The sequence below is a fragment of the Mytilus galloprovincialis genome, chromosome 11 (genome assembly GCF_965363235.1).
Source record: "Mytilus galloprovincialis chromosome 11, xbMytGall1.hap1.1, whole genome shotgun sequence".
NCBI classification, from domain to species: Eukaryota; Metazoa; Mollusca; class Bivalvia; order Mytilida; family Mytilidae; genus Mytilus; species Mytilus galloprovincialis.
This window is the reverse complement of record NC_134848.1, coordinates 6528745-6548705: the sequence shown is the minus strand read 5'-3', so window position 1 is coordinate 6548705 and position 19961 is coordinate 6528745. Positions and strand designations below refer to the sequence as shown.

General features: G+C 31.4%; 1 protein-coding gene across 1 annotated transcript in view; it reads left to right on the top strand.

Annotated features, from left to right (window-relative positions):
• LOC143051526 (uncharacterized) overlaps positions 1–3618 on the top strand; it is a 45651-nt gene extending 42033 nt beyond the window's left edge. The window contains exon 7 of the mRNA XM_076224417.1: positions 2618–3618. Coding sequence (XP_076080532.1) covers positions 2618–2652 — 35 coding nt within the window. The 3' untranslated portion in view covers positions 2653–3618. The remainder of the gene's footprint in view (positions 1–2617) is intronic.
• Positions 3619–19961: the final 16343 nt, after the last annotated feature.

Here is a 19961-nt window from a genome sequence, read left to right as displayed (position 1 = left end):
TAGTGGCATTTGGGGCACTAAATCGTTTAGTGCTATTTCAGCTGTACAAAACAGAGCCTGCAAATATTTTCTCTCCGTTGGAAAACTGACCTCGAATGTAGCTACTCGCGGTGATATGGGATGGACATCTTGTCACACAAAACAACGAATACATTACTGTAGGCTATTGTGTAGACTTCTTCGCACCGAACAAAATAGAACATCATATAAAATATTGAAATGGACATCTAGGAAGAAAAAGGGCTGGGCTTTTGAAGTTGACAAAATTGTAAATAGTTTAAACATTAGAGATATTGTATATGACTTGTCTTATTCCATAAAAACTGTTATGAGAACTGTTATTGAAAAATTGGTAGAACTCGACAATACAGAGTGGCACAGAGAACTTTTCAATGATAGGCGCAATATACAAAATGGTAATAAATTACGCACATATAGACTGTTTAAAAACAATGTAAAAACTGAACCGTATGTTTGCCTAAATATGGCCAGGCCGGAAAGACGAACTATGGCTCTGTTTCGGTCCGGTGCACTACCCCTTGCCTACGAGATCGGCAGGTACTCCAGGCCGCCTATTCGGATAGAAGAAAGACTCTGTGTGTTTTGTAACCTTGGTTATGTAGAAAATGAAAAACACTTCCTTCTTGAATGTGAACTTTATAGTGACTTACGGTATAATTTATTTTCCGAATGCTCTAAATATATTGATCACTTTAGCAATCTTGATATGGACGATAAATTTATACAAATCATGAACTGTTCAAGTATCCAACACTATTTGTGTAAAATGTTACATAAATTTTTTATTCGAAGAAAATTATTTTCATAACAAATTTATTTTAATCAGAATTTACAACTGTTCATTAACATGATTAACGTAAATATTTTTACCAGTAGAAAATTTTAATACAGGCAATAATTTTTAAGCTTTATATTACATTGTATACGTCAATTTTAATCATATTCAAGAAATGATTATATATTCAGATTTTTAATTTGTTTCTAAAAACTTGGATATAAGAAAATTTTACAAGTATAAGAACTACGATATAGGAAAATTTTATAAGTATAAGAAACAATTTTAATGAGTAATGTTTAGTTGTTTTAACTATTGATCAGTAATTGCATAAAGTTTTATAATGTTAGTGTCTCATAAGTCAGTATTTATGGCTGGATATTGATTGTTTTATGTGTAAATATTATAATTGTTGTATATGTTTTATGGCAATCAATATGTGACACTTTAATAAACAAATTTATATATTTATCCTTTCCAAATAACAACATTTATACCTGTGTACGCTTGAACTCACACCTGCGGCTAAATAGCTACAAGGTAAACGAATTGACCTCAAGCCGAGAAATATACAGTGACCTTTACAAAATAATATACACACTCTGCTCACACATTAGTTGCATTGAAATGATTATCAAAACAATAACGGTAAATAGAACTGAAATATTTTCAGTTCAATATCAGTAAAAATGTTCAATAAATATTTTATGAAAAAAATCTCAACAATAATTAATTAAATTTATTCAAAAACATTTACTAGAGATAATTTTATAGGAGTTTAATTCAATCAATACAAAACGGTATATATATATGCATATTCACTTTCGTTCATTCTTATATTGTGGTTTATAACTTCGACCATTCGTCAGCTGTGCGCTTTTAATTACGTATATTGTCGATAAGCTATAAGAGTTAAACAGATTTTATTTTTTCCCAGAATTCAATAAATCGGGCTAATACGTCACGACCCACTCGAGAATTCAACCAAAAAAGTTACAAATACTTGATTTTCTCCGTTATTAGAAGGAATGTAAACTTAAAACTTTGCAAATGTGTTGTTTATGTTAAGATGAACATAATTAGATGATAAGTAAAAAATCGCGGAATTTCCCTTTAATTAAATATTGTCTATATGTGTTACATTTTAGTGTTATGTCGTTGTTCTCCTCTTATATTTAATGCGTTTCCCTCGGTTTTAGTTTGTTATCCCGATTTTGTTTTTTGTCCATGGATTTATGAGTTTTGAACAGCGGTATACTACTGTTGCCTTTATTTAGAGACAAACATTCATGACCAAAAAGCTAACAAACAAATTCAAAAACAGGACATGACTGAGAAATATTTAACCAATCAATGTTCACTTCAGAAAAAAACCGGTTTTTTTATAATCTTGAAGTTTAAACAAATGTTGTAAGAATAAGTGAAAAATTGAAGATATTACAAATAATCAAAGCTGGTGTACAGACAAGATCCATATAAATAAAAAATAACAAAAAAGCATTATAAACAGTATCAACAGGTCGAATTAACAAGAAAATACGATTTGAGAGTGCTCGCAGTTACTGACAGCTAGTAGATGCATACAAAATATGACAACATCCGGAAAAATCCAACAAATGCTTAAACCAAGTCTGCATCATTAATTCTAACTTGAAATGAACAAATCATCTGGATAAAGCGAACACAACTAAGTTATTCTTCATGTTAAGGTAAACGAATAAAGATATGTTGCTCTAATTAGGAACATTATATTATCTCAGTATCGGATGCAAACACGTTTTGCAAATGATTTTTTAACGGAATTTCTTTTGAATTTTTCAGAATTGATGGAAAAGATTCATGCAGTTTTTCGATAGTGTGGTATCTGATGCTTTGAACGATATTTGTAATTTTTTTTTTGTATTTACCATTTACGGTCAATAGGATAAATATTGAATATGTGAAAACTTCGCATATTAGAAAAATGTAATGAACTACTCAAACTATAATTTACTCATTCAATTGACAAAAAAAGTCAATGGTAAACAATAAATATAAGGAAGAAGATGTGGTTTGAACACTGTCCATTCGAGTCCCAATGTAATAAAAGTTAACTATAGGTCAAAGTACGAAGCCACGGCGCACACCAATCAGCAAACTATAAATTATAGTGTTAAACCATTCATACAGGACGACCGAGGTCTTATAACAGAGAAACACATATGAACCAAACCAACAAACCACATCCATCGAACAATAGGTTACTGACTTAGGACAAGCGCATACAAATGCAGAATGTGTTTGATATATTAACTAGTATTTCAAGATAAGTTAAAACATAGTATTTAATCATAAAGTTAAATCATCAATATGTTTTATCATTGAAAGAAAGCTTCGTGTCGAAAGTTGTGAAATCAAGGATCTATGACATACAATTGCTATAGGAGGCATTTTGATTTTTTTGTATAATTAGATTCTTAATTTCAAGCTAGAGATGTTCATCAGAAACCAAAGATTACGTCAATACTTCATTCAGGTCTTTATAACAACGACTAAATTCAACTATGTGAAGATAGTCGAAGATAAATACGTTACACAATGTGTTATTGACCAGACACTATATAAACGGGGTCGTTTATGGCATTAACCGATTCTGATTTTATCGCTTAAGGTCAAAAGCACAATGTATTTGATTATATTCTCAGTTAATGCAGTTTGTGTATTGATTCTGTATACCTATTATTATTGATTCTGTATACCTATTATTATTGATTCTGTATACCTATTATTATTGATTATGTATACCTATTATTATTGATTTGGTATACCTATTATTATTGATTTGGTATACCTATTATTGTTTATTCTGTATACCTATTATTATTGATTCTGTATACCTATCATTATTACTTTTACTTTTAACTGTTTAGCTTTTTTCTGTTTTGTAATTGTTTCATTATTAGTATTATTGATATGAGTTAACACCTTCTCTCGTTCAGTTTTTTCTCGTTCAGTTTGACTGTTATTGAAGGAAATGTTTAATGTTATGTGAAGCAGTTTCTGAAAAGTCAATAAATACACCATGTTTACTTGAGTGTATTGATAACAAATTTGATTTCCTACACTTTTACAGATGAATAAGAAAATAAGAGTAAAAAAGTTTCAATAAAAATAACAAAGTCCAATTTATAGCCAGTCATTAGAAAATAGAGTAAATGTTATTTGTATAGATATATATATACATAGTATACATGATTGCAATTTTATTTAGATAGACCTGTAAACTATATATACATACACACTATATATTTGTAAATATATCATATATCAGCTCATAATTCAAGTATAGAAACAATCAGATGTTATAGTGTTGATAAAATAATAGACTATGTACTAAGTGTAACACTAACGCTATTGAAGATGAATACCATTTTATACTTGAATGTCAAATATATAATGAAATCCCAGAAAAGTAAATTAAAAAGTATTATTAAAAAAATCCATCTAAAAAACTATAGAGAATTAGAGGCGAACAATTGTTCAGGGAAATATCCTTTTGGGTAAGACTGTTGTTCATGTTTACTAAACAATATGGGTTTTGCCCATTTTTAAGGCCATACAGTGACCTCTAGATGCTTACATTTACTCAATTTGTTTTTTGGTTCATAGTTGACTCATTGACTATCATACCACATCTTCTTATCTTTAATTTGTCTTGCACTTCAATAATGCAATATAGGTATAACTGGTTAATTGTAAAGCCAGTTATTTTGTTACGTCAAATTGATTAACACGTTTTATTAATTTATTTCACTGATGCAATGATTATTTTTGAAATGTTAGCTGTTTCAACTAACGAGAGATTTGATTCTTATTTGTCCTGACATATTTTTCTAGGCGCTCATGAATATCAATTTCTCCATGTTCAACATATAAGTCTTAGGATACATTTAATTTCAAGGTTTTCAAATTTGCATTGTTCTTGCAAGTTTTCTTCAAATATACTTACAATAATATATTGTTATCGCGCCTATGACAGATTAAAATGTTTGTCAATTTTAGAGGATTCACTATTGGTAAGTAATTTTAAATTGAATCGCTTTTGGTAAATTGATGAATTTGGTATGCAGCTGAATAAGAATTGGCAGGTCTCATTTCCATCAGTTTAAAAAAAACACTTATGGTATGGTAATTATATTTGGTATGCAGTTGTAATTACATTTACAAATCTAATTTGAATGGTTGCATGTTGATTCGTTTCCCCCCTCCTCCGCTCCCTTTCATGGACTAGTATGTAGGTAATTTGTCAGTTAAAGAGGAACCAATTGCACGAAGATCCGCCACAGGTGAGGCATATTATCTCTGTGTAAACAGTTCATATGTTCAATAGTTAACTTGTGTATCTATTAAACAAAAACGTGTTATGTAATTTGTGGTTACAAAAGCACGACTTAATTATACACTTAACATGAAGTACAGTCATTTGAGTCTTAAATGCATTTTACCCATAATTTTGTTTTAAGTCGTAAGTCTTAGTTTTAAACGTAGGTGTGTTTTCCAGTATTACATTTTTTTTAAACTTGGTTAAAATCAAACTGATCAATTTATTACGTTTGCAAGATAAATACATGAGATCTCTTTTTATTTTTTTATTTTTTTACCTTGAGTGCTTGTGTGTCTCATAAGTCTTTATAAGCTTGGTTCGGATTTTTTTATGTTATTGTACTTGTGTGTCTCATAAGTCTTTATAAGCTTGGTTCTGATTTTTTTTATGTGATTTTACTTGTAAATATTTAGTTTTGTGTAAGATCAACATGTGACACTTTAATAAAATAAATTTTTCTGATCTTTATCAATCTTTTCATTTGAGTCTTAAGATTCACAATGCACACTGACATGGCTAACGTAAGTGAAAAGTAAAATCACAAAAATACTGAACTTAGAGGAAAATCAATTCGGAAAGTCCGTAATCACATGGCAAAATCTAATAATAAAACGCATCAAAAACGGATGGACAAGAACTGTCATATTTCTGACTTGGTACAGGCATTTTCAAATGTAGAAATTGGTGGATTAAACCTGGTTCCATAGCGCTTACCCTTTCACTTTGATGACAGTTTCATCAAATTCCGTTATATTTACAATGATGTGTTAACTAAACAGACACAATAAATAAAATAGTCAAAATATGGGTACAGCAGTCATCATCGTGTAACAATTTTAAAAGGAACAATTTAACGGAACACAAAAACATCTATCTATAAACACATTCATTGATTTGAGAGTCTGACGTCAGAAAATTTTATACGTCACATATATTTGTCGTTCATTGTACATTCCATCAATTTTAAAATTTCACATAGGCAATGTTAGCATACAGGGTTAAAAAATCAAAAGTATGTAAGAATAAATTTCAGAAATAGACCGAGATTTAAAATAGTCCCAAAATTATATAGAATTTATAAGAATCCACAAATAGTTAATTCCACTTCGCGATTAAATAATTTTGACGTTTGTGGTTCAACGTATTTTGTAATTCATAATAGAAATATATCATAATGACATAAAATAGAACAATATCATACTGACGGGATCTTTAAAGTACAGAGTCACGTTATAAGAACCAAAGAAATACAAAAAGTCGCATATACAAAATACACTACTAAAAAATGAAAGACAAAACAAACACATTGATGGGATGTACCGAGCCAAGTTAAACGGATATCACATAACACAATCCAACAGTAAAAGTAATATAAAAAATAGAACAAAGACAAATGAAAGAACAATAAAACTCGTTGTTGAGATGATAAACAACATCAGTACGCAGAATCTATACATCAAGACCATCATGTATTATTTGTGAAATTGATACGGAATATTTATCAATAAGGTCTTGGTACCTTCCGATGAACTTTTTTAGAAAAAAGGAAGAGACGTTTTTTGACATATACCTAGTTCATCAACTTTCTACTCAGACACTGATGACGTTTAACAAAGTCTGAGTAGGAGCTGCAAGCTCTTGAATATTGAATAAGTTGGGAATATATATATCCCATATGCAGGTGAAGTTGATATATTGCTACTAAGGTGGGGGAAATTTATAATTTCAAAATTAAAATCGTCTCGTTTGTCATAGATTATGGTACTGAGATGACTGTGTAAGTCAAATTCGAGATATAAGTCTAAAAATGAGACAGAGGAAGCCGTGTCTGGTGTTTCTTTAATTCTAGTTATAGGGGATATATTCATGGAATCCAATCAGAAAGGTTCGGATTGTTTATGGAAAGAACATCATCAATATATCTGAAAGTGAAACTAAATAATCTGGCTTCTTTGATCCTCTTGTTTTTGACAAGTGTCTGGAGGATTCATATGAAAATAAGAAGAGGTCGACAAGAAGAGGTGCACAGTTAGTTCCCAATAGGAATGCCGACAAATATGTTGTCGATAAGAAACTACAGCATACTTACCACTTGTTCTTCTGTGTAGCATGTTTCACCTTTTTGTTTGTCACTATTAACGAAATAAGCCTGATGAAATCCCAAAGTAATATATTTATAGCGTATGCTACCATTTTTATGTTGAAAGGTATTGTGGATTAGAGATATACACAAACCTTTAGATGGCTTGGAAGTATTCCTCCATGTTAGATTTTGAACAATAGCAGATATTATTTGGTCTAGATCATTAATGTAATTTCCAAATTTTGAGAGGAGTATGCAATTCATCTGTAAGACTTTAAATGTTATGAAACATATTCTGTGTTTTGTCATATTTACGATGTTTTTTTTTTCTTTAAAAACACAATATTTTTGTTAGAGTTATTTGTTTTCAACTTTGCCAAACAAGGATAGATAACTCAAAAAGAAGGGGAGATAACTCAGATAAAGTAATTTTATAATAGAAAATGTTGTGAATTTACTTAGTTTACTATGTAGGAAGAAAACAAGTCAGATGACCACCTTTTTTTCTTATCTGAATGCATGTTATGAGAGTTATTTTCTAAATCTTCTCACATCACTCCAAGTGCTCCAAGAAAACCTCTTTCCAAATAATAAAAATCTGTTTTATCAGCGATCAAAGACGGCCTGCAGAGTTATTGTGAAACTGCCAATTCTAGAGGTGGCGTGAATCAGATGTGGATACTAAACAATTCAAAGATCTTTTATACTACATACAATCTAAAAAAATTTCCTCTTGCAATAGTATTAACATATTTGACTTTTCTACACAAGTATTCCCCAATCAAAATCAAAAGACATTTGAAAGAGTTGGTATTGCTTTGATTAATAAACAAGAATGGCCAACGTAGATACAAGTATCTTGTCTAAGGGAGGAATAAATTCTACTTTGTAAAGGATCACTCTGATTCAAACAAAAAATTCTCTGAAACTGGCATTATCAAGATATTTATATTTTTGAAAAAATCATGAAAAAAACTTAATATTGACAGATTATAAGGTTTTGAATCAAAACACCCCTGCCACCTTTACTAGGATCAAAAGAAGCTTTATCGATCATACAAAATAGCAATGGGCATAAAAAAAACATCTTTTGTCGTTTATATTTTTAAAGATATCACGTGTCAAATTTTCAATTTGTAGGCTTTTTGAAAGAGTTTTTTTAAGTTTCGACATGAACTGAAATTAATCACAGCACAAAGTAGGTTTGACAGGAGATTGACGTATTTCGTGAACTTCTGAATGCCTACAAGAGTATTTTACGGTTGAATCTTTATTATCGTCACGTTTATCAATCTTTTCTGTTTTTGGTTCCTCATCCAATTGCGTCGCTACAACTGAATTATAAATATCTGTCATACAAGTGGAACGTATAGCTAGCTATAAAAGCAGGTTCAACATAACATTTCCTTCTGAAAATGCCTGTCCAAGGTACGGACTATGACAGGTATTTTCAATTTGTACTGTTGGTTTGTATATTCGAGCGTTTGATTTTGACAGGTTTTAAGGACTTTCAAGGAACTTACTTTAAATAAATCAAATTTAAGCGGTAATAACTGTCCATTTCTAGATTTAGATATTTCGGTTTTTAAACGGGAAACTCCACACTAAAATTTACAACAAAAAGGACGATTTTTCGTTCCCTTTGGATATTTTCCGATTTTTAAATGGAGATGTTCCTTTTGCACCATCTAACGGTGTTTATATTTTAAAGCTCGTTCGCTATTCCCGTGTCTGTTGTGTTGTTTTTTGATTTTAACGAACGTAATCAAAGTATTACTGATAAATTATCAAACCAGTGATATCGTTACCATGAATTACTTTAAACCTTTTCTAATTTTTTCCATGGGTATAAAGAGTTTGTTTTGAAGTTTGGTTGTATCGGTAGAAAACTTATTTCAAACGGGAAAGCACAACCTCATTTTTACGGAAATGTTGTTAACCGTACCCGGAAATTTAGAAATGATCCTGGTAAACTTATCGTTTCTTCAAATAAACTTTTTCTAAAAGGCTACCAATAATACACTGTAATAATATCATTTAATATTGTTTCATTGGTATGAATATTGTTTTTGATATCAGTAAATTAAAAGCAAAGTAGACCGTTGGTTTTCCCGTTTGAATGGTTTCACACTTGTAATGTTGGGGCCCTTTATAGCTTTTTGTTCGGTGTGAGACAAGGCTCCGTGTTGAAGGCCGTACATTGTCCTATAATGCTTTACTTTTATAAATTGTTATTTGGATGGAGAGTTTTCTCATTGGCACTCACACCACATCTTCTTATATCTAAATATTACTACTATGTTAAATTCTCACTCCTAAATTCGTCCGAATTTTATACATTTCTAATCTATCTACATGGCTAAATAAGAGGTCAAAATGTAGGCTTGGTTTGCTCGCAGTAACTTAAGGTGGTACCCAACACTTTCACTAAAATTAATTTGGCTCGTTTAATTTTCATAAAAATTTTACAAAGTATTTACTTTGACCCTTTAACAAAAATATAAAAAATTGAAAAAATTTGAACCAAGCGTTTTATCAGAAAAATTACACTGGTTATATAGCAGTTTGACAAACACTTATTTTGATCATTGAGAAGCTTTATATTGCCTTCACAACGCAACGTAATTAAAACGTTTAGCTGATATTACAGAGTTATCTCCCTGTAGTGTTAGGTACCACCTTAATAAAGATAATAACACATTACAAATATCTCTCAAGAAAAATACAAATCTAGCTTTTACACTAAATCCATTGGATGTTGGATGTGTACGGATTGATATGTGCGATACAAGATAATAACACATTACAAATCTAGCTTTTCTAAACCAAACCATTATAAATTAATGCAAATAATATACTCTGCAGAACGTGTCGTACTTTGAAGTTACTGTGAGCACCTCGATACATATTATCCAACTTATATGGGACTATATAACCCTACCCGTATTCTCGCCTAAGAAATGCCCGTGCAGTACTAACTAAAGACTTATATGTAGATACCATCAAACCAGTTCTTCCAACTTGTTTTACAAACTTTATCTACAAACCACAGTTACTAAATATAGAAATAGATAAGGAAAAATCTAAATATAACGGAATAGAAATAAATGTATATACATATACACATTCATGGATATTCAATCAGTCAAAACCTGTATCTTGGCATTGCACAATGTCAAGTTTTTCTCTGACTGTCCATTGGATGTTGGATGTGTACGGATTGATAATTTAGTCTTAGATGCATGATTTTTTATAGTTGTAAGTGGCTCTGAACTAGCTGTCAGTTAACTGCGAGTACTCTCATATCTGTTGTAGGGATGTATACGTACCCGGCCACGTCTGCTTGTATTTTTGTCCATCTGATGAGTTAAGCATTTTTCAACTGATTGTTATAGTTCGTTCTTATGTTGTATTGTTATACAACTGTCCAAGGTAAGAGGAAGGGTTGGGATCCCGCAAGCATGTTAAACCCCGACTAATTCTGTATGCAGTGCATGTCCCAAGTCATGAGCCTGTAATTCAGTGGTTTTCGTTTGTTTATGTGTTTCATATTTTGTTTTCCGTTCAATTTTTGCACATAAATTAGGCCGTTAGTTTTCTTGTTTGTATTGCTTTTCATTGTCATTTTGGGGCCTTTTATACTGGATTTTGCTGTATGGACTTTGCTCGTTGCTGAAGGACGTACGGTGATATATAGTTGTTAATATCTGTGTCATGTTGGACTTTTGTGAAGAGTTGCCTCATTGACAATCATACCACAACTTCTTTTTTTTATATTTTCTCTTTTTCAATTTACCTTTGAGTACAGTATTTATGTATATATATGTTTGTCGTTGTGTATTTGAGAAAGTTGTTAAGGAATGACGCTTCGTTTGAGTGTAAAATATAGTAGTGGTGCGCTATTAGAATTCCTTGGTTACCGACGATTAATGTTGGTAATCCACCACACTCAACAAATACATGTAAGTTGTCAAGTATTTTGATAATACGACCTGCATTCATTTGTTGTTGGAATCAGTGTGGTTCTTCATAAGATCAGATCGTTCATGACCCCAAAACAAGTAACAAATAATTAGTACCTACATGTTATAGTGTTTGGAAATAATCCATCACTGTATTTCGGAAGGTTAAATGTAGTAAAAAGTTAAATCACAAAAATACTGAACTCAGAGGAATATCAAATCGGAAAGTCCCTAATCACATGGCAAAATCAAATGACAAAACACATAAAAAACGAATGGACAAGAACTGTCATATTCCTGATCTGGTACAGGCATTTTTAAATGTTAATTGTACATTTTCAAACGGTAGTAAGAACATCAAACATCTTGATTTATAGATCGTTTTTAATACGGATTTCTGTGCGAAGTTTTGTTCTCTCTTATAATAGTATTTATTAAATATGAGATTTTCAAAACAAAATTCTCATCTTTGCAAATATTATAGAGCTATTTGTGGTATCCATGTTTGTAGCGAATTCAAAGTTTTTTACTGATACAATATTTTGCTTAAAAAGCACTAATGCTAGAAGCTATGTCTGTTGGGACAAAACAAAATATTAAACATTTCTATCCGCTTGCTTCTTAAAACGGTCCGAACAGCGTGTGTTCATTGTACATCTTAGTTTTAAAATAACATAATTATGATAACCCTTATTCTGTAAATTTCCAATGAAAATCATTTTATCATTGTATTCATTTTGTCAATACATGATTTCTTAATTTTATACGCAGTTCTGTAATCAGTAAATTGATCATCCTTAATTTCTAATTCTTTTTACCGAGTCCGAGATTACGACAGAGCTCGTCCCATATCAAAAAGTGGATATTTGCCCACCCAAAATAGATGCGCTGCTTCGTCGCTTTTGGTGCCGATTGAGAGCCTTGAAATTATATCAATCGGGCATGAATCTGTACATTTTTAGCTCACCTTGCCTAAAAGGCCACGTGAGCTTTTCTCATCACTTACTGTCCGCCGTCCGTCGTCGTTAACTTTTACAAAAATCTTCTTCTCTGAAACTACTGGGTCAAATTAATCCAAACTTGGCCACAATCATCATTGGGGTATTTTGTTAAAAAAATGTGTCCGGTGACCCGGCCAACCAACTAAGATGGCCGCCATGGCTAAAAATAGAACATAGGGGTAAAATGCAGTTTTTGGCTTATAACTCAAAAACCAAAGCATTTAGAGCAAATCTGACACGAAGTAAAATTGTTTCTCAGGTCAAGATCTATCTGCCCTGAAATTTTCAGATGAATCGGACAAACTGTTGTTGGGTTTCTGCCCATGAATTGGTAATTTTAAGGAAATTTTGCTGTTTTTGGTTATTATCTTGAATACTATTATAGATAGAGATAAACTGTAACAGCAATAATGTTCAGCAAAGTAAGATCTACAAATAAGTCAACATGATCAACATGGTCAGTTGACCCCTTTAGGAGTTATTGCCCTTTGTAGTCAATGTTTAACAATTTTTCGTAAATCTTAGTAATCTTTTACAAAAATCTTTTCCTCTAAAACTACTGGGCTAAATTAATCCAAACTTGGCCACAATCATCTTTGGGGTATGTAGTTTAAAAAATGTGTCCGATGACTTGGTCATCCAACCAAGATGGCCGCCACGGCTTAATATAGAACATAGGGGTAAAATGCAGTTTTTGGCTAATAACTCGAAAATCAAAGCATTCAGTGCAAATCTGACTGAGTTAAATTGTTTATCATGTCAAGATCTATCTGCGCTGATATTTTCAGATGGATCCGACAACCGGTTGTTGGGTTGCTGCCCCTAAATTGGTAAGTTTAAGGAAATTTTGTCGTTTTTTGTTATTATCTTGAATATTATTATAGATAGAGATAAACTGTAAACAGCAATAATGGACAGCAAAGTAAGACCTAAAAATAGGTCAAATGACTAAAACGGTCAATTGACCCCCTAAGGAGTTATTGTCCTTTATAGTCAATTTTTAACAATTTTCATACAATTTGTAAATTTTTACAAACATTTTCCACTGAAACTACATGGCCAAGATCATTATAGATAGATAATTGTAAGCAGCAAGAATGTTCAGTAAAGTAAGATCTACAAACTCATCACTATCACCAAAACACAATTTTTTCATGAATCCATCTGTGTGTCCTTCGTTTATGATATGCACATAGACCAAGGTGAGCGACACATGCTCTTTAGAGCTTCTAGTTATTTTAAATTTCGAAAATTATGTTAAAAGCTAACATTTCTAAAAAAATAAGTTTTGAAATTGAATAGTATCAATATTTAATCATATTTTAAACATAACGTGTATTTTTATTAATTTGGATTTTTGACAAAACACAGTTATGTACTAGTGAACTTTAAACTTTATAGAAATTATGTTTTGTTGTAGTTTGACTTTTCCGATGCAATAAGTTATGGGTGCGAATTTACTTTGTTTATATTTATTGGCGCCTATATTTTGTCACGTGATGGTAGCAGCAAACAATGGTCAGCTCGTAGTCAGAACACAGAAACGAAGTGTAAAATAACAATACATCACACACAGAAACGAAGAGTAAGATAACAATACAACACACACAGAAACGAACTGTTAGATAACAATACAACACACACAGAAACGAACTGTAAGATAACAATACAACACACACAGAAACGAAGTGTAAGATAACAATACAACACACACAGAAACGAAGTGTAAGATAACAATACAACACACACAGAAACGAAGTGTAAGATAACAATACAACACACACAGAAACGAACTGTAAAATAACAATACAACACACACAGAAACGAACTGTAAGATAACAATACAACACACACAGAAACGAACTGTAAGATAACAATACAACACACACAGAAACGAAGTGTAAGATAACAATACAACAAACACAGAAACGAACTGTAAGATAACAATACAACACACACAGAAACGAACTGTAAGATAACAATACAACACACACAGAAACGAACTGTAAGGTAACAATACAACACACACAGAAACGAACTGTAAGATAACAATACAACACACACAAAACGAACTGTAAGATAACAATACAACATACACAGAAACGAACTGTAAGATAACAATACAACCCACACAGAAACGAACTGTAAGATAACAATACAACACACACAGAAACGAACTGTAAGATAACAATACAACACACACAGAAACGAAGTGTAAGATAACAATACAACACACACAGAAACGAACTGTAAGATAACAATACAACACACACAGAAACGAAGTGTAAGATAACAATACAACACACACAGAAACGAAGTGTAAAATAACAATACAACACACACAGAAACGAACTGTAAGATAACAATACAACACACACAGAAACGAACTGTAAGATAACAATACAACACACACAAAACGAACTGTAAGATAACAATACAACATACACAGAAACGAACTGTAAGATAACGATACAACACACACAGAAACTAAGTGTAAGATACAATACAACACACACAGAAACGAACTGTAAGATAACAATACAACACACACAGAAACGAACTGTTAGATAACAATACAACACACACAGAAACGAACTGTAAGATAACAATACAACACACACAGAAACGAACTGTAAGATAACAATACAACACACACAGAAACGAACTGTAAGATAACAATACAACACACACAAAACGAACTGTAAGATAACAATACAACATACACAGAAACGAACTGTAAGATAACGATACAACACACACAGAAACTAAGTGTAAGATACAATACAACACACACAGAAACGAACTGTAAGATAACAATACAACACACACAGAAACGAACTGTTAGATAACAATACAACATACACAGAAACGAACTGTAAGATAACAATACAACCCACACAGAAACGAACTGTAAGATAACAATACAACACACACAGAAACGAACTGTAAGATAACAATACAACACACACAGAAACGAAGTGTAAGATAACAATACAACACACACAGAAACGAACTGTAAGATAACAATACAACACACACAGAAACGAAGTGTAAGATAACAATACAACACACACAGAAACGAAGTGTAAAATAACAATACAACACACACAGAAACGAACTGTAAGATAACAATACAACACACACAGAAACGAACTGTAAGATAACAATACAACACACACAAAACGAACTGTAAGATAACAATACAACATACACAGAAACGAACTGTAAGATAACGATACAACACACACAGAAACTAAGTGTAAGATACAATACAACACACACAGAAACGAACTGTAAGATAACAATACAACACACACAGAAACGAACTGTTAGATAACAATACAACACACACAGAAACGAACTGTAAGATAACAATACAACACACACAGAAACGAACTGTAAGATAACAATACAACACACACATAAACTAAGTGTAAGATAACAATACAACACACACATAAACGAACTGTAAGATAACAATACAACACACACAAAAACTAACTGTAAGATAACAATACAACACACACAGAAACGAACTGTTAGATAACAATACAACACACACAGAAACGAACTGTAAGATAACAATTGCCATTTTCCTTGGTAGAAAACAAATTGTGGTTTGAACCTGGTTTTGCAGCTATCTAAACCTTCAGTTTGTATGGCAATGTTAAGTATAACACTAAAATGACAGTCTAACATGATTGGACTTCAATGCATTTAAATGGAAGAACATTCAGGACAGAGAAATACACAAATTCAAGTCATAACTCAAACGTCGATAACCAAAGAGTTAAAACTTCTCCTTCATTCTCTGTAGCACATGTTATTCACATGTAATTTGGTTTTTCCATTGAAATAATTTAATTCATTACATAAAACTCTCCTATTCACTTATTAATTGTCTCTTTTAGATCAGTACATTTCTGTCAATATAAAAAAGAAGATGTGGTATGACTGCCAATGAGACAACTCTCCACAAGAGAAAAAAATGACACAGAAATTAACAACTATGGGTCACCGTACGGCTTTCAACAATGATCAGCACAATCAGCTATAAAATCCCTTTAATGACAATGTATAACAATACAAACGAGAAAACTAACGGTCTCATTCTATAAAAAATTTGAACGAAAAAACAAATATGTAAGACATAAACAAACGACAACCACTGAATTACAGGCTCCTGACTTGAGAAAGGAAAATACGTATTTTCAGATAAATTTCAGAAACTATGTACAAGTTTTGCTTCATTTCGGTTTTATTAACGTCACTAGGGGATAGTCTTATAATTGAACAAAATCAACCTCAATATAGAAACTAACCGTGAGAAGTTTCAGATTCTAATTTATTCAGTGATAGTGCATAAAGTGATGTCATACAAATAAATTGTATCTCCGTAGTTTTTAACGTCACTTGGGGAAAGTATTTTTGGTAAACACAATCAATTCCAATAAAAAAAAAACTTAGAGTCTAATATTCATTTAAAAATAATAGATGTTTGTCCGATAAAATATAAACTTAAGTCACAAAAATAAGGTGTATCCACGTTGTCAGAGATACATGACGTTTAAATAGCAACTATTAAATAATTTCGTAATCTGTGTCTATTCTTTTTTTTTTATTGAAAACATTACCTAAAGTTATAAAGTCAAATGCAGAAATCCACGTTACTCGTACATAAAATTTCAAAAACATCAGGTTTATATTATCATAAAAGATTATATAATGCCTTGTACAATTAACAAATAACTGATAGTGCCAGATAAACAGTAAAAGGTTTTTGGTGAATTTAATTTTTGTCTTTTTCGACCTTCGAATTTTCTTTGAGACTTTATCCTGACAGTTTACATCCATATGCTGCTGGTAGAATTGACCTTGATTATTTTTTTACATACGTTCTTGACCTTGACAATGTATTTACAGATGGTAGTGGTGAATTTAATCTTGATTCTCAACTTACAAATGTTTTGGTAGATTTAATTTAAATAATGTTCAACCTTGCGTGAACTTTGATATACTTATTAGATTTTGATCGTAATAATTACGTTTTGACAAAATATTATAACAATATCTTCACTTAATATCTTTTTTCTTTTGTTTATGGTAAACTCATTTGCTTAATTTTGACAAAATGTGTAGAATATATAGCTAACGAAAGTTAAGATTGAAATAAAAAAAGGAACAGGTTGACAGTTGAGTAGATTTGCTCTATAATTATTTATGCAGTAATGAAATCTCATCAATTGTCCCCCAACGCAATGTTTTCATAATGTGAATACTCACGGAAGTCTATGATAAATCGAGCTGGTTATTTTGTCACATTCATTTTGTTTAAATTTTAACTAATGTTGGAACTGTAGCCTAATTCGCCGTTTCAGAATCTAATCGATCTGGGTAATATTTCAAAAGTGTACACCAAAACATCGTGATTGGTTACAATTTCACAGACAATGGAAATATAACCAATGACGTGAAGTTATTTTCATTTTGGGGTAGGAAGAATAAAATTACCCATGATGCTTTAGATTCTGAAACGACGAATTAAGGCGACGATAGTTTTCCTAAGGAACATATTTATAAAGTTTGTATTTCCAAACATACAGTTGTATCAAAGTAGTTATCGTAATTCTTAGATAAAAAAAGTATCATTTTGATCATTGAAGATAAACATATAATTGAATAGTTATCAAAGGTACCAGGGTTATAATTTAGTACGCCAGACGCGCGTTTAGTCTTCATAAGACTCATCAGTGACGCTCATATCAAAATATTTATAAAGCCAAACAATTACAAAGTTGAAGAGCATTGAGGATCCAAAATTCCAAAAAGTTGTGCCAAATACGGCTAAGGTAATCTATGCCTGGGATAAGACAATCCTTAGTTTTTCGAAAAATTAACAGTTTTGTAACAGGAAATTTATTAAAATGACCACATTATTGATATTCATGTCAACGCCGAATTGTTGACTACTGGGCTGGTGATACCCTCGGGGACGAAACGTCCACCAGCAGTGGCATCGACCCAGTGGTGTAAATAGTTATCAAAGGTACCAGGATTATAATTTAGTACGCCAGACAAATGTGTTTAGAAAAGAATGAATGACTCCCAAAATCATTAATCAGACTCATAACAAAATAAGCCAGTAGAGTTGGCAAGTGCTATTGTACAGTAATAAAATGGTCCGCTTGAACAGACGCAAAGCTTTTCGTTAAAAGAGAAAGAGAAAACTACTTTTAATGTTTTTGAATTGAAACATCATGTACCGTTTGTCCTTATCAATAGTTTTCATGTTAATTTGGATATTAGGTGAAATAGTTGTTATCAAAAAACAAAAAGACAAGATATATAGATGCCACGTGTTGTCTGAGGCTTATATTCCGATGTGGTCGAAATGTGCACAACTTTGCTAGACAATTCAAGTATGCAAGTTTAATAACTGTATAGCATAGAATAATACGTGTCTGATAAATGATGCTGAACCAATGGGAAACGAGGATGGACTCATTGAGAATGTCTGAACCGATGGGAAACGAGGATGGACTCATTGAGAGTGTCTGAACCAATGGAAAACGAGGATGGACTCATTGACAGTGTTGGCAATATCTTTGTTGCGGTCTCGACTCTTCCAAAGGTAAGTACGAATAAATAGTTATAATATACACACCACAACTATAGATATATTTCGAATGGTCGTTTAATTTGACACAACTCTTTCCCATATTCACAACTTTACTTCCCAAAAAATAATGAATATTTTTCATAACCATTTTTTTAATTTTATACGATGATGTTGAACAACAGTAAATTGTATATATACTTCAATAAATGAAAACTAAAACAGATACATCAATGTAATTCATTACAGCCAATATAATAATATTCTAAAAAAAACTTTCAGTATAAAGGCAGTCTGTTCATTCAACGCTCCTTACAAACCCCGTCCCCATGCGAAGCAAATTAATTTGTACCGACAAAACTAAAATACATTGTAATAAAGATTTCATAAAGATTCAACATTTGTTTGTTCAAAGTGAAGTAAAACAAAACTATGAATAAACTTAATAAATGCATGTTCTTGTAATCAGATTTGCTTCCTGCTGTATATGGCATATATTAAAATCTGTATAACAATGAGGAGATGTGGTATTTTTATTAATGGAGCATCTTACCACCAGACCAAATGTCGTTGAAGTTACTACTATAGGTCAAGGTACGGCCTTCGAAAATGAGCAAAAGTCATACCGTATCATAAACTCAAGAAGGTCCGAAAGAATAAGTGTATAAAAATTGAAACAAAAAAATAACGGCCTGTTTGATGTACAGCACAATTATCTAAATACATATTTATAATGATTGAAAATACATGAAGTAAACTGCCTTGTATTGATTAAAAAATCAAAAAGAATGAACATAATTATAATCAAGCAACGTTTATTCAGGCTACCATTGTTAATGTCTTGTATACAATGAAACGTTAAGTCGTATCCTCATGAAGGTAAATTAAAACAATTGAGTGATTCAGACAATTTATAAAGTGTAGTAGTCACATTAAGAAAGAAGAAACAGTAATATATAATGCTCAGTCATTCTTAGATAAATCAAATTAATATGCAATAATCACAATGTAATAAGTGATAGTATCTTTCATAGGTCAAATTAAAAGTTTGAACGGAAATTGGGATTATTAGCGTTCTTTCGATAACATTAACAGAATGGTGACATTTTGAATATGCCATATACTATACTTCACGTTAAA